Genomic DNA, 27,214 nt, shown 5'->3' with positions numbered 1-27,214 from the left:
GACTAAGCAATAATTGACCTCAGATCTGCATACCTTCCCGAGGAGCCTGTATTGTTTATAGATACATAATGGATGTTCTTTTATATACATATTTATTTACAATTTGTCAGTAAATAAGATCTACTAATATGCCAAATTGACTACGTCAGTATTAATATTAGTATTAGTACATATATGTCAATAGATAGATACAATTTACAAAAAATAGCTATGATTATATGTAATTAAATATTTTTAATTTCAATAATTTTTATTATTTTTAAGATCTTATCACTGTAATACACATTTTTTTCTATCTCCAACTCATTTGACTTTTATTACACATATTTTCCATATACGTATGTATATTATACATTTATTCATGTATACAAACAAATATATATTATATCAATGCTTAATAAACGTACAACTCAATGCTAATAATGAAATTTTCTATCCATAAAAATTGTATATGAACTGAGAAGAAAAGTGTAATTGAGCAGAAAATATTTACACTGTCACATTCCAATCCAATGAAAAGTTAATAACTTAAATGGAAAATCAATAACAGAAATCAAAGCTTCATAAAACAAAACATTTATAAGAAAACTAAATTAGTTAGATTGCATTAACTATCAATGACAAGGTAGGACTCTTTAGATCACTAGCTATACTAAAGTAGAAACAAAAAATCAACATTTTTTTACTAATATATAGTGATTAATTTATAAACTGACACTGTAATATTACATATGAGTGTTGCCTTACTAAATCGAAGTCACATCAATTATATAGTAAATTTCACTCTACTTCTACAAGCAGTCAGTGCACAACATAGCTCAAATATTTACACGAAAATAAGTAAAAGGGCAGCATAGCTCTTAATACCAAAATATTTAAAAAAAATATTAAAATAATTTAATTAAAAAAAGTGCTAGTTAACAGCACTAAAAAAACAAAATAATTTCACAAAAATATTTCTGTGGGAAACGTCTGTATAACGGCCATAATATCACAAAAACATTTCTGTAGAAAACTTTTATATAAAGACTATGTTATACAAACATTATATGGCAAATGGTTTCATCTATTTTACTTACTAGCTTAAGCACACTTTTAAATATAATAAAAGAAGCTTACTTTCCATAAATAGAGCTTATGGCTTCCTCATTAGATAAATCTCTTTTTCGCTGTTTTGCAACTACATTTCTTGCAAGAACTCTTAATATAGAAGAGTAGAGACTAAATCCATCCCATCAAAGAAGTAGCTTCCTAAAAACCTATTTATACTGGATGTCAAAGCCAGGTATTCACAGAAAAATGGTATTCTGATTTCTTTTTCCGGCGGGTTTGCACAGCTTTTGCAGGGAGAATTGTGAGTAATGCGCAGTTTCCTATGAGTTCCTATACACCAATGACCAAAAAGAACTGCAGTAAGCCTTGCAATGCTTACGCAGTTTTTTTTTGATGAGTTCCGAGGATCTAATTTTATTATAGGTGGGCCATGTTAACCTAAAAGTTAACATGACTTAAGTCCTTTCCATATATTATTGGCAAGTTGAAGAAAGAGAAGTAGGTACTTCACCTAATGGTCTATATGGGTAATATAAACCGATACTGCCAGGGACACATCCAGGGAGACACCAGAGTAGGCTAAACTGTCAGCTGTCTCGTTCCCTTTAATGTTGCCAGATGAGGGTGACTTCAGCCAACCGATTTAGCTCGTCGATTACCACTCTACATTATTTTACTATATTTGATTTGGTTATTGAATTCGGAAGAATTTTCTTTGGGTATGATATGGCGTTTTATTATATGGCGTTTGCTATATAAGATCCATATTGATCTAAGGAATTGCCTAGGAATTGTTAAAGTTTATGATTACGGAATTATTATATTGTTCAAGCTTCACTATTAAAACATGCATTCATAGGTGCATGTTTTAAACAACGCTGTAAACTAGACCCGAATCTAATTGATTTCTAATTAGAACCTTCAACTTTTTGTTATAATTAAATCGAAATAAATTAACCGAACTATTGTGGTTTTGCATCTTCTGTGGATAGACTATAATTGTTCTCATATAGCATACTATCGAGATAGCTGATTTCGAAGTGTTGACTGTTAAGTGATGCAATGTGAGACCAATTTTCTGTTTATTTAGCTATTGACTACATTATATACTAATAATTTCCAGTTATATAAAACTTTATAAATATTTTTCTTTATTGAAAGTTCTATAAATGCAATAAATTATAAGGCTATGAGTATGAGCAATGGCTTCGAAAGCGCTCAGCTGGAATTTTAAAGTTATAATACTTGAATCTAGAAAAAACTTAATCACAGAGAGATATTTGCAATACAACTAAATGGTAAGCAATATTTTTATTTAGTTTTGGTTATAGAAATGATGTCTTATATTATCATACTACTATAACATATATATACATTTAAGGTAGATTACCTTCAATTGGTCTAAGTCAATTGTTTTTTTTTTTAATTTAAGGAAGCCATTAAATATTGTGATATTTCTGGTTTTTGTTACAAACAAGAATTTTGAGTTTTCAAATACTATATGAGAAACACTTTTTATTTATATTTGAAAACTTTTTGCTAATATTTAAACAAATACTTGTCAATTCTAAGACTAAATTCCATAACAAAAGAAAAATATATGGGTTATAATTCACATTTTCAAGGCCAGTGATTAATGGCCCTAACTAAAGAAAATTAATAAAACACCCAATAGTTAACAACTCAACAAACAACATTCCTCTCTAAAATGATAAAGTTACTAGGGATTGGAGAACTGGAAATCTCTTTATTTCTTAATTTGCATACATAAATATAAATATAAATATATATATAAATAAAATTCATTTTTAGTAAATTTTTAACGCCTTTTATATGACATCATGAAATGATATCACTTGCACATTTTATTTGTTAATACTTTTTGTTTAAAAAGATTGTCTTTTCTATATTGCTTCCTCATATAAATAAACACGTATAATCTTAATTATAAACAAAATTATTATAAAAAAATAGAAAAAAAAATTAATTATTTTGTTTAAACAAAAAATGTGCATTCATTTTTATGGCATCGAAATGTATCTCACATACATTCATATAAATTTATATACAAAATTATTGTATTTATATATGAATGACGACTAATTCATTAATAAGCAAACAACAAACAAACAAGTAATTTACTTTGTGCAGTCTTAGAATAATTTATACGAACATATAACTATAGTATATACTAATCAGTAAAGGTATATGTTAGGGTTACTACTTAGAATACAGGCAATGCATCAAATTCTAAACAAATTTGGTTGTTGTCTGAAAATACTTAAGGTAAACGAGGGGTCAAGTGAATTATTTAATTTTTTTCTCATGTATGAAATCATATATTATACCAAATCATATTTTTTAGAGATACAAAATATGTGCTGCATTAAAAATTGAAATCACTATTACAAAAAAAAAAGATACATCATGCCTGTTTCTTCATAACTCATCAAATGGGTGATTGCTATTGAAATAAATTTAGATTCTCCATGCTTTTATGATGTAATTTTTTTGCAACAAATTGTTTAATCAGCATATGAACAGAATTTAGAAACTAGGAGATTTGCACGTTTCTATCTGCAAGATACAAAAATAAATGCATACAAGCATTTGCATTACAGCAGACTACGTAAATCAGTGCAAATAAAAACACATTTTGCTACTTAAGTGGGTGTTTCAGTGTAATGTAATTGTATGGGTAATGCATTTAAGTATTAGTAATAATAATACGGATTCACATATATACATATATTGTATATATTATATATAGTTTTCTATGTTTGTAAAGTCTAGTGTTGCGCACATTAATGATGCATGACCCAAAATCCCATTTGGTTACGCTCACACAATTTTTTATAGTTTTGTATTTTTTCTTCAATTGGTAGTTCTATAGCAGATTTTTTAAACTTAATAAGCATTTTGTAATAAACATTTATTTGCTTTCTCAGAACAATAATATTTTTTTGTTAAGAATGTACAGTGACTATAGTACAGCGATTTGAAGTCTTCAATTTACTGCAAAATATGTAGGTATGTGTCATCAGACTCTTTCTTTTATCTTGAACTATTTGTTTACAGAGATATTATATGGCATAGCGAAATTTAAAAGATAAACTATTTATTTTCAATAGTTTGAAATTCCGTAACAAGCAGTTTTTTATTAACAATATCGATAATGTAAACAAGATACTCAAAACATAATTTACTAGAGCAATTAAGTCATACTTTGAAAATGTTACAAACTCTTGGAAATGTCTTACTATATTCTTACTATATATGTCTTACTATAATTATATCAATTTCGATGTATTCCTTATGAATATATATTTCTTTAGTAATATATATGTATTAATAATAAGATAATGACAAGATCGTCACAGGACCCAACACTGGTGAACAGCACATGACCTCCAATGCGGTTATCCCAAATCTGATATGTAAATGCTGTCTTAAGGATGTGAACAACTCCAGAATATTTTCTATATTATTATCCAGAATAGGATTATAGGATTAACATAGGGATTATAGAGTTAACATATAGGATTAACATTATTATGATGTTATGATGTGGGTTATTATGTTATTATAAACAATGTTAATACTCCATCTTTATCTCAACTTCTTTGATTCATTAAAATAATTGCACTTGCATACTGAAGATACTCTAAGAATTAGACCAAAAGATCTGTAATATAAATAATTTTTTATAAAAATTAAAATATAATTAAATATTTAACACAAATTAATGAGTACAATTTTTTTATTAAAAAAAAAATTTTTATAATTTTATGTTAAAAATAAACGTCCTAAGCCCAGTAATAATCAAAAACCCATTGTAAATTGGTCGTAATAACAATTTATTAAATTATTAATTTTCTGTTTTTCCTTTTCTTTTTTGTCTAATCCCCCTGTTAAGCCGTTCTCTTTCCGGGTTTGAGCTCAATGGTCTGCCGGCTGAGTGCCCTGGTATTGTCCTACCATTCAATGAACGAAAACTATGATTTAAACAATACTATAAACCGGATCGGATCGAATCGGAATTTTTAACCAGTACCTCTGACTTTTTAGTGCAATTTAACCGAATCATCATAAAAACTATTCTGGTTTTATTTATTCTAAGAACAATAAGTCATTATTGTTCTCATTTGGTGCGCTATAGAGATAGATGATTTCAAGGCATTGGTTTTTAAATGATGCTGTATTACTTAATCCATGGACATATCTTGTGGCTGTTAGTATAATTCTTTTTATTTTGTCCATATATAGTTTCTATATTTTTAAACTAACAACAACAGTATAATTTCCTATACTGTTGTTGGAGATCTAACATTCTAATTACTTTAATAACTGTGCTGCCTATGTAATAGTTTACAATAACTTGAAGAAGATTGTTCTGAATTTATAATTATTGATTCTAAAAGTATATAAAATTTATATACCTATTCCAAACTTTTTATATATACTAAATAGACTATTTCGGCGCATTTCGACTGACGATGTCTAGATATGATTTCAATTACTTTTTAATATGTTTATAATTTATGATAGAGACACTGACATAAAAACATTACTGCCAAAATTTATATTCTCAGTGAAATAAAAATGTATTCACAATAAGTTTTAATAAGTAAAATACTTATATACTTAATTAAATTGTATTTACTTTTCCTAAATATAAAATATTTTTGTGAAAATAATTTTCTAGTATTTTATTTAGAATTTGTGAAATAATTTCATATATTGTTTTTTCGGTCGTTATCAAATAAAATTGAATAAACAGTAATTAATGAGTTATTTGTTTTTCATATTTCTTGACTTTGCTAACAGCTGCGATTATCTCAACATCAAAAAATTATTATTTTATAGATTAAAAATAAATATACAAACGAAAAAAAAAAATGCAAATACAAATATTTTTGGTAACGAAATCAAAAAATATTTTATATCTTATCTTTGAACGAATTTATATAGCAATTATAAAACAAAAAATTGTAAAGAAAGTTAGATAGACTAAAGGTTGACAACTTCTGCTCCAAAAAACAAAACAAATCGGCATTTTTTTACATGGTTTCAACCTCATTTTTTGGTGTGTATTGCGTATGAAGTCGGTATTTACCGCTTTACCTATTCCAAACATTCGAAAACTTTCATTAATGCAAAAACAAAAAGTGAGCCACATACAAAGAACAAACCACGATAACCTCAACCAGACAACCGACTAACTCGCATTTGGAGAAATTGGAAAGCCCTACGAACATATGCGCAACTCCAGCAACAAAAACTCATATTACCATAATTTATGCCATAATTAATATGGGCGCAATGCATTACGTTTGGCGTCATTGCCCTTGTCTGGACTGTCTGTTTCTATGGAACTACCCGTATCTACGGAAGAATTGAAAGTACATAATTGTTGGAGGTACGAAGTGTGAAATGTTAACGTTAAGCAAACACCGTATTTAGTTTAAACAAATACTGTAATCTATGGATAAATGGGTAAATAAGTTTTAGATAATTTTTAATTATTTTTATATTCAACATATATTTTGTAAAAAAAATTTGAATTAAAAATAGATAATTATATAGGTTGATACGAAATAATTACATATAACAAAATTTATGAGTTTTAAATGTATATACATACATACATACATATATATATATATATGATCATAGTCATACATAAACTATGTATGAGTATGATCTATTTCATCGACTGTCGGGAGGGTGGTAATGCATGATTCCATACCTCCAAAAAAATAAAAATTATTGAATAAGTTGAACTCTACAATGATATCTTTGTGTATGCCAGTGCGTTAACCCATTTGTTGGCATCCGCATCATTATATTTACGATAGTTTCCTTGATAAAACCTGCCGTCCCAAAAAATAGACTTCTGTACTTTCTTAATACAGAACACCTACCTAAACAATGTTCTAAATCTTCGATTTCTATCATATTACACAACGATATTCATTCACATATTGTAAAATTTTTAAAGACATCTATTATATTTAATCGGCAATGAGAACTTGGTGATCGCTGCTATAATGTTTACGCCAACTTCTTTATTGTTGCTGTCAGCGTTCCACAATGATCTTAACCATTTTCTCGAACATCTATTGATTTTCTAACTTTTTCTAATTTTTCTACATGATTTGCCTGCTTCTCTTCCTATCCAATTTTTAAGAAATTTTCTTTATACAGTGAGATTTTACCTTGTCCATATTAGAATATATTTTGCAATCCACACTTGAATATTGTTATACTAATTATTCCTTATTTCCTTCATGGAGTTTAATATTCAGCATATTCATCAAAACCTTGTGATTTATATTACAATATGTTCTAGTTCGGTATTCACATTTTTCATAAATCTTCTTATGTTCATTTAAATTATATAAGTGCGACTTTTTTGTGGACCTACTAAATTAGAGAATCTTCTTGAATTATTTATTTTTTTTATTCAGTGGAAGGAAAACATTGAAAGCTACCGAAAGGCTCTACCTTCATTAGAATCATCTTTTGAGAATAACTGATAAATAAAACACACAGGTCCATTGTATTGTGATCTGTTTAGATGAATATGATAAAAAATTTTCGTTATAGATAGCAGAAAACTTTCTGCATCAAACTGAATCTCTTCAGTCATTCTCTTCGAAATGTTTCACTACGACATTTTATGTATTCTGTCTTGGCTGTATTCTTTCTTCTCTAGAATTTTCACAATTTCTGTGTATATAGGTATTTTCACATTTTCATCTTAAATGGCAGAGGATATATCGTACATAAAAATTCACTTAACTTAAATTCACTTAAATAATACTTTTTCATTCAACAATTTAAATCTTTATTAATTTATAACTCCGTGCCGTTGAAGTAACAAGACTTAATCACCTCGACTCAGGTTACCTTCAATTCACATCTTACATTTTTTCGCCACATAACCCGTATTCGTCTCATAATTTATGAATATTTGCTGTTCCATGAATCTGTATTTAAATTTTATAATTGAAATTTTACATTCACTAAATTTAACTAACATATAAAAAGCTTACATTCATCCTAAATCCTAAATCTTAAATCATCTTAAATCTTACATTCCCGAACTCTGACTGAGTTTTTTTTTTTTTTTTTTTTAAACTTCATTTTATTAAATACAATCTATTCTATTCATGAATAATAAGTACTACTTATGGCAATAACAATATAATATAAGATTGGCATGTACGGGACTACCCAGTGGTAATCACCGCCTTATGAAGAATTACAATTTTTAGAATCTGCTCGGCAAATCCGAAGTTGCATAGCGTATTAAATCTGACTGAGTAAATTTATTAATATTCTGAAAAATTGAGTAAAAAACGTAATGAATACATTATAATAAACAATATTATTCAAGACAAAGTAATTATTATTATAATTAATTATTATCGTACTTAGTTATTGTTAAAATTTTTTACTTTATTTAAAAATTCTCTTGCATACTCGTATATTGTCGATGTAAATTTATACTACGTATAAATCTATTTATATTATTTAAGATATATAACGTGTTGTAGTAATTAAATTTGTATCTTTCTAATAATAACTTCACATTTTATAATTATATGTTATTAATTAATATAATTAAAATAATTTAATTTAATTATTATAAAATACATGACTGTATATATTGAATTTATTTAATCCAATATATATGAAAATGCTTTCCATGTCTTATAAAAATTTTTTATTTAATTTATTCAGACAATATAAATTTTTTTTATTTCTTTCTATGTTATATATTATATTATATATACAATTATCAAAGAAAATTATACATAAAAAACGATTATGATGTCAGTTTCTGGTTTTGGGGTCTGAATTAAAGAAAAATAACAGAAAGTGTGATATAAAAATAGTTCTCTCCAAACACTTGTTTCTGTTTACTATTTTATACTCTTACTTTTTCGCAGACATTCGAAAAAATTTTTTGTTTTCTTCTATAGAAATATTGGCTTTAATCCAAAATTTTCTCGGTTACTTAATATATTTAAAATAAAATATTATTTTTGTGTTTATATTTGTGAACTTTTTTATGGCAACTATTAAAAATTGGTCAATTTTGTATTATAAATATTAAAAAAAGTAATAAATTTCCGTTATTTCATAAAGAAAATATTTATATAAATAATTTTTAAAATATGTTCGCATCCGGAGTCAATGAATTTGGAGACATTTTTATTAAAATTGAAAATTTTTTAATTAAATTGAAAAATATTTTTCTAACATATTCAAAATTTTCTTTATTTTTTTTTTTTTTTTGATCTTTTTAACCCACAATATATAACCTTGCTTATTACATCATACAGAATAAATTTCAAAGATGGTTCTTGAATGAGCATAACAAGTGTTTAATTTCCTTTAAGTGCTAAGTGATAATTATTCAAGTGATAAATAGTCGCCATCTCCTTTATAGGACTAGTAGATTCTATTCAATCTCATCTTCCGTATATCATTCTGATGCTCACTCAAAGTCTATCGATCTATTGGTCTATCGAAGTGTATTTTCTTTTATTTTCCATTCGGTGTTGATTCATCAGCCAGTATATATCTGTTTTAGAGATAATATTTTCTCAAAAAAAATTGCATATATAATGTGGATTTTGTTCGCAAATACTTGCATTTTGTTTGTGATTCCATATGTCATACGCTATATTACTTAGTCATAGAGCATCAGCAGTTTATTGCTAGGGTTCAAAATTTCAATTTTAGTCCGTTTGGTTATTAGTCGAGAACAGTAAATCCAATTAAGCTTTAGAAAGGTTCGACGTAGCAACAGAGTGTGTACTTCTACTTTTAGTAGCAACATATCTATATTTATATATATTTATATCTATATTTATATTTTATATCAATTTAAAGTCTATAAATTTATTATTAAAAACTACAAAACATTTTTATGTGATATAAAAATAAATATGTATTGTACACATATAATGTATTTTAATAGATACAATAAAGATTGAATGGGAATAAATTGTCATATGCCTGTAGAATGTATTTAGTTACAAAACTTAAATAAGTTAAAGTTCTTATTATGTAAATTTAAAAAAAAATTAAAAAACAATTAGTTACTTGCTCATAGACTTTAATAAAAATTTTTTATATCACGCTTCGTTTATTTTTTAAATAATATTTTACTCGTATATATTATAAAAATTAAAAACAAAAAGTACAAATAAATAATAAATGTGTTAGTGAAGTCAGAAAGAAAATTTATTACCACTAAAGTAAAACATATAAAACCATTTAAAAGTGCAGTAAACCTAAAATGTTCAATGGGCAACGAGTTTTCCAACTTGTCTTCACGCAGGCGTAACGATCTCGTAATACATTTCGAGCCTGATTGATTTTGCCATTTCACGGATAGGCATTGAAGAGTGACACTGACAGTGAATACTCTACTCGTTCATGAATACATGAAATACCCGTTCGATATTTGCTGACAAGCCAGTTAATGGGTTATACGAGTAGATTCATGCATAAGCGAATAGATACAGGCACCCGTACACTCCCACCACAATGAAGTAATGGGGATCTTGAATGCAAGTCAAGCCGGTCTTCTTTGGTTAAGCTCAGTTTGGCATAATTTACAGTTCATTTTTATTTATCTATTTTGCGGTTTGTTGTTATTAAGTTTATTATTACTTATTTATTTATATATTTTTCTATTTCTACGTTGACTTATAAAGTTAATAGTAATTTGAAACCTTGTTATGGTTTTGCAATACAAATACACATATGAAAACTTTTTGAGAATAAATATCTTTACTTACATCCTATAATTTCAATTTTTTTTAAATATTTAATATTCAAAATTATTTTCAATAAAGCTATATTGTGTAAAATGATTTAGAAAGTTTTGAAACAGTAATATACGTATCATAAAAATCACCTATAAAACAAATAATTACGACGTCTACATATTAAAAGACAAAGGCCCTACTGGTCCGTAGGCGGTCTACATGGGATCTGTCGTAGACTGGTTCTTAAATCTAAACCCTTAATAGGATGTTTCCATCACCTAAATTGACAGCATTTATATTAGAGCTTTAAATATTATTCGAATTGTTGAAACTTTGAGCACTATAATATTCGAAACAGAGAATCGCTCGATAATGTTTTCACATGTATCATATATCAACGCACGATATATGCTTCAAATAGGAATAGTCGCATGTTCAGATTTTTGTCTAGAGTAAGGATATAGTACAATAGAAAAACAATTTTTTGGAAACATTTTTGAGATTTATTGAATTAATCATACGACGACATTTTGGGATGGTATATGTTTTAAATAGACGCAGTAACGTTGCAAGGATTTTCCAAAATAATTTTCCAGACAGTATTTTTGTATTTCACTAAATTATAAATTAGCAGCAGTTTAGTCTATATATATATGTCAAGGATTGGATCGAAATTCCAATACCTCTTCTAAATAAATCACTGATAAAATAATAAATATATTATATATTCGAGTTGCTCTAACATTTTAAAGTAATCAATCCTTCAGTTCAAATCTGCTTATCTGTTTATACTTGATCGTTTATATTTTTGTTGCCTATCTCTGAATATAAAGGTTTTCAACATTCGCGATACGATTAACGTACAACCATGCAGACACTACTAAATAGTGTCAATAGAAATTAAATTTGGATTTTCAATCAATTTCATTAGATGCCTTATTTGGCATCTTTTTTAGATAAGATCTAAGATAGCTTATCTCTTTGTGAATATTATTTCAAGGTTTAAAGTATTTCCGCAAATCATTGATTACTTCAACTAGTTTCAACTTATAGTAGTTGTTTTTGATATGCAGTTTAACCTCTCAGTAGGCAGCGTGATAAGCGTCTTATTAATAACTCTTACAGTATTCCCCCCTCTGACAATCAACTTATTCTCTTTGATACCATCTAATAATCGCTACTTTCCAATTATTGGATGATGTTGTCCGATTATACACTCTTTAGGGTCACCAGTATAAGAGATCCGCTATCCACGCTATCCACTATCTACTATCATAACATTTATTTTTTTTTAAGCGCCATAACTTTTTTACATACATATTGCCAATATGTAATGCTAGATCAAGTCGGGTCATTCCCTATAATTCCTTATATCCTTATATCCTTATCCTTGTCCTTATTCTTATCATTCTTTATATTAAGACAGCTGTCTTAAACCTGGATATAAACACTGAGCAAAAAGCCGGCCCTTCTGAATTTATGCTAACTGAAGAATTTCTGCATAAAAAAACTTATGTTTCTAGTTAAATCTAGACTTCTGTTAGTTAATACTTGATAACTCTGATAACTTCTGCAAGTCGAAAGGTTAAGTAAATTTCATTCATTATTGTTGTTGAATAACAACAACAAAATATAAAGCAAAATGATTTTATCTATTTTTTTAGTAGGTAATGTTGTTGCTCATCAGTTGCTTTTCTTAATGAAATTGTCTATAACTTTTTTACTTATTATAATATATAGTTGCTTTATTGTTCAAATTTGGAAAAAAAAATTAACTGATTATGATGAGTTCCATTCAAATTTCTTTCCATTGAGTGAAATGCTATTAGAAACCTTTTTCTTTTACCTATTTACTCAACTCTCGACGTTATCTAAATCACTTTCAATTATTTTTAGAGCACTCCATAAATTTTATTATTCGCTAATTTTTGCATTATCATACATTTTGCTTTACTAAACAAACAGTAGATAAACGTTTAGAGATAAATAATGTAAAGTACAAGAAATTGCTAAGCAAATATATTGTCAAGGCAATAAATAAAAAAGTTGCACAATATCATTTAATAAAAATTGTCGTATCTCATTTACACTTGTTTATTTTGTTCTACCGATTGTGGGCCAACTCAAATAAAAATTAACAACTAGAACAACAGGTTTTACAAAGATTCATTATTGTATTTCCATGCAAATTAACTAAGAAATTTAAACGAACAACACAACAACAATAACAACAACAACAACAACACTGAACTCACAATGTGAGTATCTTGTATCTTGTGGTTAATAGAGAAATACATTACACATATAAACGAGCACATGTACCTATATTTATTATATATGCATATATCTATATATTTAGATATTTATATATGTATATATGTTGTATATATTGTATTGTATATAACACACATATATAATTTAATTCTGAAACAGTTTGTCACATCTTATAATTATAGTTGAGCAAATTTTTTCCTCGTGTTCGTTTTTTTTACAAATTTTTTAAATATTTGTAATTTTTACTAAATACAAAAAGTAATAAAAATGTTTGTATAATAACGTCAACAATTTACAAAATTGTTAATTTTTTTTAATTTAATTCATGTAAATTTAGAAAATAAATTCCAAATTTCAAATCGTGTGAGTGTGGCCAATTTATATGCAAATTCTGTTGTCATTTAGAATCATTTTTTTATTATTAGGAAATATTTTTATTAATATAAAGTTGTTTCTTTTTTGTTGGATTTAGTTTTTAAATTTATTATAGTCTTTATACAAATGATATTTTAAAACTGATATATATATATAATATGTATATTTAAAAGTAATATAAATTAATAAATACACATGTTTGTTCTCATATTTACGAATAGAAAAAATATTCAATATTCTTATGAAATTGTACTCAGTAGCATTAAATAACGTCTAACTAGCGTACATGCATATATGTTAGTTTCATATTATATCAGGGCTGTCCAAAGCACGACCCGAGGGCCACATGCGGCCCGCGGCTAATGTTTGTGCGTCCCGCGACTACAAGTACGCAAATTTTATTTTGGTGTATACCAAATGAATTGAAATTAATAAATTAATAATATTTTCATTTTTGTCTAAAACAACGTATGTAGTTATTTCTGCGGCCCTCCAATCTATACAGTGATTTGTAATGGCACGCTATCGCATCTGGTCTAGACAGCCTTGTATTATATTATCATCATAGACACTATGACAGTATCCAGACTTGGTCTATCAACAAATCTCTTTAGTGTTTCTGATTACAAATCAATGACACCTTTAGGTTTCGAGCATCCATATCTACACTATTTTCCCGTCACAGGTTTTTGTGAAAAATATTTCCTTTGTACAGTATTTTTAGTTGCACCTATACCATACGATATTATTCATTTCTAAAACCAAAAATCAGGTTAAAAGTTATAAGAATTATATAAAAAAATATAGGTTCCCATCGATCCAACTTTCGATCGTCATTCTTTATTAAACGATCAATTATCTTTTACTCCTGTCAATTTAACTATAATTTGATGCTAAGAAATATTTGCAAATTATTCTATTTGCTTCTCACTTTGAAGAAGGTTTGATTGAATTTTATAATATTTTTTATTTATTTATTTGTTTAAATAAAATTAATTTTTTTATTCAAATTTTAAATTAAAAAATTACAATTAAATAATTCTTTAGTATGAAATTTTCGTCTAATTGCCTATCGTCTACCATAAACTCCACCAAAAAGGATTTTCGAGTAGAACATCTAAGCGTCTCAACTTAATATCTAAGCGTCTCACCGAACTTTTTTTTTTCTAATAAATTTCTTTTACAGTAGACAGTTCGTGGTTGGTATGTATATATGTGTATACTATATATATTTAATATACACATATCGAAAATACACATACATATATAGTATATATAATATTTAATTGGAACGTAATAACAACATCAATAGGAAACAAAATTTCAAATCTTTATATTCAAATGCTCCTTCACTGAAAACTTAGTCAAATAAAACACTGTTTGTGTAATTTCTTTGTGCTTGTGGATAAGCATAGCTTTTTGCACGTTACATACTGCAGTAACGATAGGGGTTGAATGTTGTTGAAATAATAGGAAATTGATTATTTCAGCGTTAAACCCTCAACTGAATCTATAATTATTATGCATTCAATTCTACTTAATTAATATTAGTAATATTTTTTTTAAACTATATTGTATCGAAACAGGAATATATACAAGAAAACGCATTTCATTATGAAGACATTTCCGATGACTTAGTTAATGATGTCAAGAGTTGTGTCTATAAAGAATCACTTTTCTACTTTCCTACATATATTTCCTAAATTTTTTATTTTTAATTTAATTTTTTTTTCTCTTCTTTTTTTTGTTTTTTCTTTTATTTTTTAATAATTTTAAATATATAGTGTATATATTATTGATTTTTTTTTTGTTTTTAAGTTAGTTCTAATTGATGCAACAAAAGGGTTTTTTTTTCTAAACGCATATATTCCCTTCAAAATAAAAATAAAAAAAATATTTGTGTATATAAATGAAATATTAATTTAAATTATGTATAAAATTTTTTATATGTATATACAAATGTTTGATTATAATAAATAAAATTATATATAATTATATTCAAAAAGAAAACTCATATGGAAGATATACTACCATAGGTGACTTTCTGTTTTACTCAAACCAGGTTTACTATGATTTCATTTTCTATTAAGCTAATTACCCGAACAGTTTTCACATAAGCGCATATGTTTTTCTATTTAAATTTTATAGATAAAATGTGTTAAAAAACTTAAATTGTCTTAAACCATTCAGAAAAATTTCTCTTTTATTCACCGGAACTTACATAATAAATAATTTGCTTTAATTTATCAAATTAATTCACAATTCTTGTTGAAAGAAATTAGAAACCGTAAACTCATTTCTTAGTTCAGTTAATTTTAACTGCCACAAAATTATGCAAACTCAGCATTTTTTAAAATATTTTAACGAAAAATTATTAAATTAGTTTGAATGTAAATTCATTCAAACTTGAATACCATTTTTTGCTGAAAATATAATATTTACATTGACTGTAGATACAAAAGTATCTTTCAAAATCATTTGAGTTCGATGAAATAAATAAAATGCAATTTAATAAATTTTCATTTAATAGCTTTTATTTATTTATTTTATTTTTATTTTTTGTTATTTTTGTTTATTCATAAATTTAATCGATTTAATAAAAATTATTCTAGATACACCTACACTAAAATATCTTTTGCATATAAGGGAAAAGATAAAAATCAAGTTTCACAAATAACATGAATGAAATGTCAACGCATTTGGCACTTATTTTGCCATTCATTCATTATGGGAGTATTTAAATTTTTTTAATGAATTCAACAAATAAAATACATAAGGTTTATAATATAAATTAATTATATATTGATATGATATATGTCTTGATTTATAGTATGTAGGTTAGTAGAGAAGATACTTTGAAATAACCATCCCACAAGTTAAACATGTAAAAGCGAATTCGTGATCAGTAGTCAGATTACTTAACAAGAACTGCCAGAATGACGTTCAGATATTGAATATGTATAAACAAAAAATCCTCAACATCATTTACTAAAGTAATTAACTCATATATCAAAAATGTCATATCGCATATGTTTTGTCCCACTAATTTGAATTCATATCAATAATAAAGCAAATTCTATTCAACCAATATGGTGATTAACTTATTAACTATAGGTATTACTTAATATAGCGTACCAGACTTATAAGGAGTCTGGTAGGAATCTCCTTATATGGAGTGCACCACCACCATAAAAAGGGGAGTGAAAAGTAAACATACGTATAACTTACTTCTGATTAAGATTTCAAACAAATTTTTAATTCAACATATTGTCAAACCTCATTTATTCAAATATCCTTAACGAGATATCTTACAGTATTTAATGTCTTTGAAGTAATTTTTAAAAACTTGGCACATAGCTCGTGCCAATATCTCGACCTTACTCGACGTATGAATTTACTCGAGAGAATTTGGTGGTTCCCATGTCTCATAGAATAGCGTTGTTGGGTTTATATGTACAGTCTTCACTTAGTATCCTACATGCCAAGAACTCCGAATCTTTCATCTAAAATATAATAAACAATCTGTTTAATCTCTGCATAAAGCTGCATGAGATTTTATTTATTGAATTTAATAAATTGACTGACTTGAGCTGTAGTCTATCTATTCGATACATTAATATGCAGTCTACGCCTAGTAGCCTATGTGCCTATATAATTGTCAGCTCTTTCACATCAGAAATAATAAACGAGTTGTTTAATCTACTCTCAAAGTTGAAAATTTTGATAGTTGAATTCAAAGCCTAAGTTGCAGCCTACCTATCCAATGGAATAACGATGTTGGGTTTATACATAGGTACTTTCTACGCCAAGAGATAAACCAAGAGTTCCGATTGGGAAATTTTTCACCTGAAAAATGGTAAAAAAGTTGTGATTTAAAGTCTACGTTGCAGTATAACTATTCGATAGAATAATATGGAGTTGCGCACAATAGATCTTTTAGGTCGGGGTGCACAAATAGCATATTTTAAATAATAATAAATATGGAGTTTGCGCTTAATAGCCTGTGTTCCTTTCTAATTCTGACCTCTACTTTTTCTAACTATCCAATAGAATAATATGGAATCTACGCTTAGTAACTTACATTTCTTTCTAATTCTGACCTTTTCTTCTTTTCAAATTCTAATCTCTTTTTCTTCCTCTACTGCCTGAAAATTGTAATCGAGTAGTTTAATCTCTGTGTATACTTGTTTTTTTTTGCAGCAGGTGGAAGCATCAAAAGTCACCATGTGTGACTTTAACCCATTAAACTACCACCTCTAAGGAATGAAAGGAGAAGATTTCCACGACAATGGGTAAACTTCATTCCAGTAGACGAAGGAGCAAGAAGAGAGTGAAGAGGCTTAACACCTAGCAAGCTAAGTAGGGAAGGGGGTGAGGTTATGGCAAAAGCGCGAGTGTGCTAAAGGTAAACTATGTGACTAGGGTCATGAGAGCCACGGTTATATAATGGAATGACGGAGGGATCCGAGTCTCACTCATCAAGATAATAAGAGATGAATTGGGGGGTTTATGGCGTAAGGCCGGAAAAAGGTTGGGAGGAAGGGTAATTGGTGCTACGATATCTGGAGGGCGGTTGTGAAGCCTGGTGAGATAGCTACGGGCGAATGAGAGAAGGTACTCGTCAATGCGAGTAATTTTAGCCGAATTAAAAAGGACGGAGATTGAAAAGTGTTTACCGTCAGGCTTGTGTTTGTAGTTGGTGCAATCACGAATGAGCTTGCGCTCGAAAAGACGGATTCCCTTCTCTGTGAATAATAAATACACATAAACTATACTTTACAAATATGTATAATAGTAGAATAGTACAATTTATAAACAAATAGATATAGATATGTATATATGTATATAAAATTTGTAAATGTAATATTAAATAGAAGTATTACACAGTGATGAAATTAAAAGAATTGCGCGCAATTTCTTCCCAACTGTGTATGTGAGTTTGTAGCACTTTGTGTATTGCTGTGTAATTATTTTAAATTTTGTTATTATTTTTAAAAAAATTGTTGTTGAGTAAAGAAATTTATGTGAAATAAGCATTTTTATGAGCTCATCTTCATGCAGTTTTTCAAGTTTGAATTTGTTTACAATTACTTCACTTAATACTTTTTTTTTTTGCTTGTATTGTTTAATGTGTAATGTAAATGAATGTTTACGTCACAGCCGTTGTTGCTTTGTCAGCAATATGTTAACGATATTATTATTCTAAAGAATTTGTTAACAAATTCCACTTTTGTTTTTTTTTATCTTTATGAGTTGTGTTGACTTAATGCCTCACGCTTCTATTCCATTTGGTTCGAAATTTTTATGAGTTTCACTGCAAAGTCTACAGCAGAAACAGATTGCCGGCTACGGATATTTTACACCTACTTGCCCAGCCCTTTCCTCTTCCATTCCGTGTAAAAACAAAACCAGTTATTATAAAACTTTAAGTAACATTTAAAACATTTTATGTTTTGTTTTTCTTTTTTTAAAGTTGCAAAAAATAAACAATAATTTTTAATAGAACTTCAGCAGCTCCAAACTTCGTCACCGACATTCGTTCAGGTTTGAAAATTTCAGTTTGATTGCTTGACTGACGGCGGTTTTTAGTTCACTTGTTACCGCAAATATTTCTCATATTTTCGCTTGAGTCAAGAAAAACTGAAAAATAAAAAATTTTTTTTTAAAAAATGTTATTTTGCATTAATTAAAAGTTGTTCACTTCACTTCAGTTCACTTCCAGTCGAAGTTGGTCAATTGCATTCTATGACTGGCATTCTTACATATTAGCAAATATTTTTTCTTGCAAACTTCATTCGCCAGTTTTTTTCTTTCCGACTGCATAATTTTTTTCCTAAGCTGAAGTAACTTGTTAAGCTAAGAGTTCTTGATTTAATAGTGTCAGTTTTTTTTTTGTGTTTACTTCACAAATATTTTTCAATTCTGGTTCAGATCAAAGTTTATCTAGCAAAAAAAAGACTAAAAATACAAATTTAGACGAAATTAGAGCATTTTAATAACGTTTGCGTTAATTTATCTGGCAGAACTTGTTTATTTAATTAATATCTTTTGCACCAGTTTTTTAAAGAAAAAATATTTAAAATGTTCTTACTAGAGTGCAAATGGAGCGGAGCACTATGTTTTTGCGCCTATGCTTAAATAATGGTGTATGCTGACAAACAGATTGTGAAGAAAACACACTGTTGATGATGAATGAGAGGAATCTATTAATCACTTTTAATGTCTATGTTAAGGCGTACAGATGAAACCTCTTCAATATGTGGGAGATCGTTTCTGTCGCTAGCCTAGTTGAGTTAACGTAAGTAAACTTATTGGATCTCCTTAACTGCATATCGAACACCAAATGTTTTAACAAGAATATCATGATGTTATAATGGAAACAATGTTAAGGAAAGCTCACCTCCCCCTGATTAGTTTGAGTCAACCCCATTGGCAAATTGTGCAGAAGCTACCCTGACAATAAGAAAAGAGAGCCTATCAATCACTTTTAAAGTCTTTATTATAAAGTACAAGCAAGCTCTTCTTAAGACCTTTGATCCACTTGATTGACGACGACTACGACATTCTAATGAACCATAAGCTGTACAAACCCTATTACGACATTGATATAATTCAGTGGTGGCTGGATGAAGTTGCTACATTGTAAAAGGTATTTGAAGCGGTAGTTGTAGGAAAAAGACGTAGAGGTAGACTGTATTTCCGGTAGAGTGATCGAGTTGAGGGAACACTGGCCAGACTTGATTGATGAGACTGGAGAATAAGCGTACGCAGCAGATGCGCCTAAAGAGACATGCTGCATCAGGACAAAATCCGATAACGGGTTATTATGGCCAATTAAGTAATTAAGTAAGTAAAGCAGTACAGATGAAGCGTCTTCAATTTGTAGAAAACCACATTTAGTATATAGTTATACCTTTTGCTGGCAATTTTCAAAGCATCACAATGGTCAATATATGGTAGATTATGCAGAAGCTGCTCTGATAATGAGTAAGGAGAATTTACCAATCAGTTTTAATATTTTTGTTAAAGAGAACAGGTGGCCCGGCCCGTCTTCAATGTATGGTTTTTTTTCATTAGAAGACCAAATGTTTTAACAAGTTTATCATACGAAGTTATAATGGAAATAATATTAAGTATAGCTTACATCCCACTGATTACTTTGAGACCACTCCGTTAGGTAATATTTGGCACAATATGCAAAAACTGCCCTGAGTATCAAAAAACTATGAATCTCTATTGAAGTCTTTATTAAAGAGTATATATAAAACAGTTTCAATGTGTAAGAAAGGGGTCTAATCAGAGACCAATCAGAGATAATGAAATATTTAAGGTTTCAACTAGAGTTATAATGGAAACAGCTTAGTATTGTGCCTGAACAACTTAAGATGTATCATAATGGGCAATATATTATATGTCAATATATTATTGCAAGTGTTATTAGCTTAACACTTTTAAATTTTAACTTTAAATATTACTATATAATTCTAAAACCGTTAAAATAATTGAAGAAAAAGTATTGGGACTGTATATGAAATTGGAGGTATTTATATCCATCAACAGCTAGCGTGCTGTTAGGTTTACGTATATGCTGGCAGTGAAGAATCACTGTCCCGGAAGTCGTAATTTATAGACTCTCCGTTGTCTTGCTTGGACAAATCATTTTGAATTGCACAAGCAAGTAGATATAACATGCTTATAGACTGTTGGAGATTTGAGTACTTATTGAAAAAACCTTTGCTATATATATGGCACATAACAAACAGAAGTATATTAAATAAAATTTAATTTTGACAATAGAAAACTAGTTTTTTTTTATTAGAAGGTTTTCGAACAGTAGTGAATTACTACAACAAAATTTTATTATTTCTTAAATGATTGGAATTTAATGGCTGACCATGCAGCTGTTTTAAATATTAACAAATACTCATCAGTTATCTTTGGAAATATACATTATTTCCAAAGATATTAGTCCATATATATTTGTTGAACTATAAGTGCTAGACATAAGTACCTAAACCTGTCAAATTAAAAGCAATGACTTAATATGTTTTAGACAAACGAGCCAAAGCTGCACGAAACTTTCGTTTTCATTATTCAAATTTCAAGTTTCTTATTTGTTGTTTCAAATTTTCTCGAAGATAAAAACTAAGGTACTTGTTGTGCTTATAAATTACAACTTATAGAAATTGTAAACAATTTTTATAATTTTATAATTATAAGACTTTAGTATTATTGTTGTAGAGAACCCTGTCAAAATTGAAACGTATACTCTTAGGTTAGACAACTTAACTAATGATTTATGCTGCTCAAGCTTTAGTTTTTTCTGGTTCATTCTTTTTAATACTAAATACAATATTTACTTTTTTTAATTTATTTACTTAAATACTACATTGTAATATTTTTATCGAAATTTAAAACTTAACAAAGAATATATATTTTTATAAATTAATATATTTAATTAAAAGTGCAGAGACAAAATATATTCTCAGTTGTTAATCTATCTTCAAGTGTTCTCATTAATTTCCTAACATTTGGTTTAAAGTCGAAAATATGCTATATAGTATCTGCGAATATTTATATATCAATGTATGGCATAAATCAATCAAATGAAATATGTGTGCTAATATAATACTGCATGTTATCAAATTAAAATTATTTTTATTTAATGTTTATTTTAAGTTGAATAATCACGATGTATATATCATTCATTACCTAGAATTTGAATTTCAATTCTCAGAAAAAAATATACCCTTTGCTTTAATAGTATAACAGGTGTTTAAAACGTAATATATTTACCTGACTCATATCGTGTGAAATATATTGTTGGGTGGAGTCGACCTAATCATTAATATATATACACTTTTAACACTGTAATTAATTTATTATTGTAATTCTTTACATAAACGTAAAATTTTGCAACTGTTGTTTTTATAAACATATTTTTAACAATTATTTATTACTATAAAAAATAATAATTATTATGTAAATGTATTGGTTCCGCTGAGCGTATGAGTAATTAGTCAAATATAACATATTTTGTTAAATAAAAATATACTTGCAATTATTGATATTTTCACATAATCAATGTATATTTATTTACGTTTTTGCACTAATATATACAGCCTTTTGTTAAATTTAATCTTATTGGGCTCTTATCATATTTGATATTTATCATTTACCAAAAAATATTTTATAGCTGAAAAAAGTTCATTAATTTTGAGTTAATATGCAACATTTTCATTGAAAGATTAGATAAAATTTTTTTCACTTATAAGTTTTGAGTTATATATAGTCTGATATTGATTATTAATTTTCATGAGTCAATATTACAACAATTTCTGCCAAGTTATATGCATACTTATTGTTCATATTGTTTTTTGATCCCCTCTTTTAATTTTTAAGCTCTTAAAAGTTTATTTAATAAGTAAAATAAAATAAATTCATTTCTTACGTTATTATTATTATCTTTAATGAAAAGTCTGTGGTAGTTACTTGTTATTCTTGTTTTAAAGACCTTAGTCGGTTGCAAAGTTCTACCAAATTTTTTATATAATATAACAGGTCCCAATTACATTATGTTTATGAATATTAACTATTTATATATTCTTTTAGATCTGTTATTTTTTGTTCTTATTTAAATATTTACAAACAAATTTCTAAGGGTTTACGATAATAGGTACTATGTTCGGAAATTTTAGGCTTCGATACCTCTTCTCTGTAAGTTTTTCCCAACATATTTTTGTTTATTTTCTATATATACTTTAGGTTATGGCTATATCAGTGTCATATCTCTTTTTGATCTCAACAGTTATTGTTAAATTATGGTTGCGTTATTTTACGACTTCTGGTTTAACTTTATAATACAATTTACATTTGTATCGTAATTCATTAATATCCAACAGCATCCATTAAGACTTTGAATTTATTCTATTTATGCTGGAGATCTCTAAGTATATAAAAAGGTCGTCATTTCTATAGTTATATTTACAATAATAAATTTTCGTTCTTCAATCGGTATTGATGTCACTCATATATTAGAAATAGTATATTAACCACATAACTATTTTTAATATTGGCTCCAATAAATAATATTAATAATCGCTAAGTGTTTTCTCGTCAATACTACCTTAATTATATATTGTTTTACAACCAATTTTTACAATAAATAAATAAATATTAAAATGCATTCTCTTTTATTGTATTTTAGATACTTGGCATAATATGTATGGCCTGTGCGTCACCTGCATACATATCAGCAACATCATTTTTCCTCTTTGTAGTAGTCATATCTTTTATTGCAACTATTCTATGGATTTTTGCCTATCTTCTGGGCATTCGGGAAGCACTTAATGTAGCCATTAATTGGATTTTCACGGTAAGTAGACTATGGAAATTTTTTGTCTTATAATACAATATTAAACTATACAAAAAAAATGGCTTCTTCCAAAAAGAACAGCAAAATCAGTTATCAAATATTCTTCGATTGCTATTAACCAAAAAAAAAAATACAATAACAGCTAGACTAATTTTCCCTAAAATATAAAGTTTTAATTTGAAACTCAAGCAAGAATAGTTGTATGGCTTGTATGGCATGGTTTTTAATCTAAACTTGAAGCAAAAAATCAAAAAGCACAACGTAGGACTATAATCCATTGAAGCCAAATCGTAGAAAAAAAATGTGAAAATATCTTCATCATTAGTTCATAAAGAACCGATTGACAAAATTCCATCCCAGTAATCAAGGGAGACAGGAATGGTCATGAGAATTAATACATATTTAACAAGCTTTACACAAAACATCTAATCAGATAGCACAAAAAAAAGGAAAACGAAACAAAGACCTCTATCTAATGAAAAAGGTAATATAAAAGCAAGACAACAGAAAGTTTAAATTATAAATTTATACATTCAATATTTAGAATCGTAAAGATTGCAGAATTGAATGTGAAAAGATTTCAGTCATCGGTTCTTAAAAACCCGTAATTAAAACTCCATCCCAGAAATTAACTGGTCAAGAGAATCAATATTTATGAAGCCAAATTTATTTTAATCACAAAGTATGAAGAAAACTAAAGGTTAGGGCTACTGAAAGAAGTGAAATAAAAAAAAGCAGAAATTAGATTATGTATATACTGTACATTCTAGTTCATAAGAAACACAGTGAATAAAGTGTGAAGCCAAATTCATCTTAATCTTGAAGAAGAAGAAAAGTATAAGATTAGGGCTACTGAAGGGAGTTTAATAAGAAAAAAGCAGAAATTAGATTATGTATATACTGTACATTCTAGTTCATAATGAACACGACTACACAGTGAATAAAGTGTGAACAGGCTTTAGCCATCGGTTTGTAAAAAACTGATAGCCAAAATCCCATCACACTAATCAAGAGCCGACAGGAGTGATCAATTTACAACTTAGGATTGAACAAAGCTGTGGAAAATTAATGGAGTAAATGGAATGAAGAGAAAAAAGCAGCAATTAGCTTAGGTTATGTTTATACTGTACATTCAGGATCGTAAGGAATATAATAAGGAACATAAGGAACAGAGTAAAAAAATGGAGAATTTCGCTTGGGCTTCTCAATAAAGCAAAGTAATAAAGAAATCTTGTGAACTAAGTATTTAAGCATTGTAGTCATAGATGAAGTAAGATTTCTAATTACTAAAAACGTATTACATTAATAAAAGAATCAATTTGTTAAATAATATTAATTTAAGTTATATCCTATTCAAGTACTTAGTAGACCAATAGTAATAAATTAATTTAATATTAATTTTAGTATTACATTTAGTTTTATTATTAAAACAGTGCTACGTTATACCAGTTGAGAAAATAGTTTTAATTATAACTGATTACTGTATAAATGATTTTAATTAGTTTATAATGCAATGAGAAAAAAATGAAATGCATTAAAAGAATATTTAAGTCCAATTGTAGATACTTCTTATGTGCATTAATTATACTTAAAGCAGATTTTTTGCTCCACGGTTCATGAGCAATTCTTCTAATTTACCTCTAATTTTCTTTTTATCTAATATTTTCATCAATTTCGGTTTTTACTGCTGCAATAGAACGTACGCATTGCTATGTGAACATGCATGTGCCGCCAACTACAAAGTTTTATATATGGATGTTATAATTCTATATAAATTTTTTTAAATGCATAATTTTTTTTTTTTTTGTTATATATTTAAGTCTATAATTAATGAATACCACTTATTTTTTAAGGAACTTATTAATACTGCCATTGCAACGGTTTTATACTTCATCGCCTTTGTTGTACAATTGGCCAAGTGGTCATCATATCCACACAGTTATGGTTATGGTTCAAATATAGCTGCCGGAGTCTTTGGTCTATTCAACTTTTTGGCTTACGCCGCGGGTTCATATTTTCTTTACTTAGAATTTAGAAGTGGAGCCACACATTAGTCAGCAACACAGCCCAATAAAAATGTTCACCAACTACACTATTTCAAAGCAACCATTGCTCCATTCGCTCGCCCACCCACCAACTAACTCACCCACGTCACGTGTCTATTTGTCACTTCTCATTCACTTGGATAATCCAGTGAACAGAACAATTATATATAGTCATGAAAACAATAGCAAAAACGTTTAACATTAAAAGAAATATTTAAACAAAACAAAAAACAATAAATAAGTAAATTTATGTAAATCAATAATAAAAATAATAAAATTTTCGCTCAAAACATTTTCATATTTAAAATTAATCTTAGAAGCACTTCAATTTAAAATTACTTTAATATTAAATAATTGAAAACAATTAAAAAAGCATTTTTTTTAATTAACATTGCAACTGTTCAAAAAAAAAAAGGATTATTTTTGTTCATTAATTAATTATAACATATATTTTTTTTAAGTAAATATTGTTAATATGTTGATTTCTTAATAAAATAAACAAATGCAAAATATATAAATTAACTTAATATTTCGATTGATGTTTAATTAAAAATTATTTTTTTTATGTAATAGTATAAATATATAATTAAATGTATTTTATATAACTTAAGAATATGTAAAAATATATATTTATATATAAATATATTTACAAAAATAAAAAAAATAAAATTTAAATGTATTTTCATTATATATGTTAAGATAATTGATATTTCCAAGTGACTACGCAAGTACCGGGAGGAAGTAGCATGCAGAAGTCCCATCTAGCAATATAACATGGAATAAAGATGAAAGGTAAAATTGTGATAAGATTTGGTACTGACGTAGAGGTACTGACGTAACTCATAGAATGATATGGTTGGTTGTTAATAGTGGCGACAAAACTTACTTCTCTGTCCACATATTCACACACCGGGATATGAAATATTCTAAGCTGAATATTCTGAAAGATCTATATTTGGAATGTCTTTAACTTGCAAGCCTTGGATATTTGCAAACGAAGTGTGAACTTGTTTTTGTTTCTTCTTCTTTGCAGCTTTGCCATTTTCGTCTTTCAGCAACATCATGTTTTACTACTTTGATCTTAACTCTGCTCAATAGAGTTTTCGTTCTCGATGAAGTAAAGATTGGCTATATTATTTGGAATTTATTGGAAAATCTTAAGCTTGTCATACCCGGACATTTGCAAAGTAGTGCTCAGTCGCTTGTTTTTTTTTCTTCAACTTTGCAGCTTCTACATTTCAGGTTGATGAAAATATTCAATTTTTCGGTATGGGTGAATACTGACCAATGACCTGTCAGAA

At 27.6% G+C, this 27,214-nt stretch overlaps 1 protein-coding gene across 1 annotated transcript in view; it reads left to right on the top strand.

Annotated features, from left to right (window-relative positions):
* LOC119670168 (proteolipid protein 2) overlaps positions 1 to 26,096 on the top strand; it is a 36,680-nt gene extending 10,584 nt beyond the window's left edge. The window contains exons 2-3 of the mRNA XM_038080324.1: positions 23,701 to 23,868; positions 25,722 to 26,096. Of these exons, the coding sequence (XP_037936252.1) occupies positions 23,701 to 23,868; positions 25,722 to 25,922 (369 nt within the window). The 3' untranslated portion in view covers positions 25,923 to 26,096. The remainder of the gene's footprint in view (positions 1 to 23,700; positions 23,869 to 25,721) is intronic.
* Positions 26,097 to 27,214: the final 1,118 nt, after the last annotated feature.

This window comes from Teleopsis dalmanni, chromosome 1 (genome assembly GCF_002237135.1).
Source record: "Teleopsis dalmanni isolate 2A chromosome 1, ASM223713v2, whole genome shotgun sequence".
In the NCBI taxonomy this organism is placed as follows: Eukaryota; Metazoa; Arthropoda; class Insecta; order Diptera; family Diopsidae; genus Teleopsis; species Teleopsis dalmanni.
Note: the sequence above shows the minus strand (reverse complement) of the source record. Positions and strands in the feature narration are given on the sequence as shown.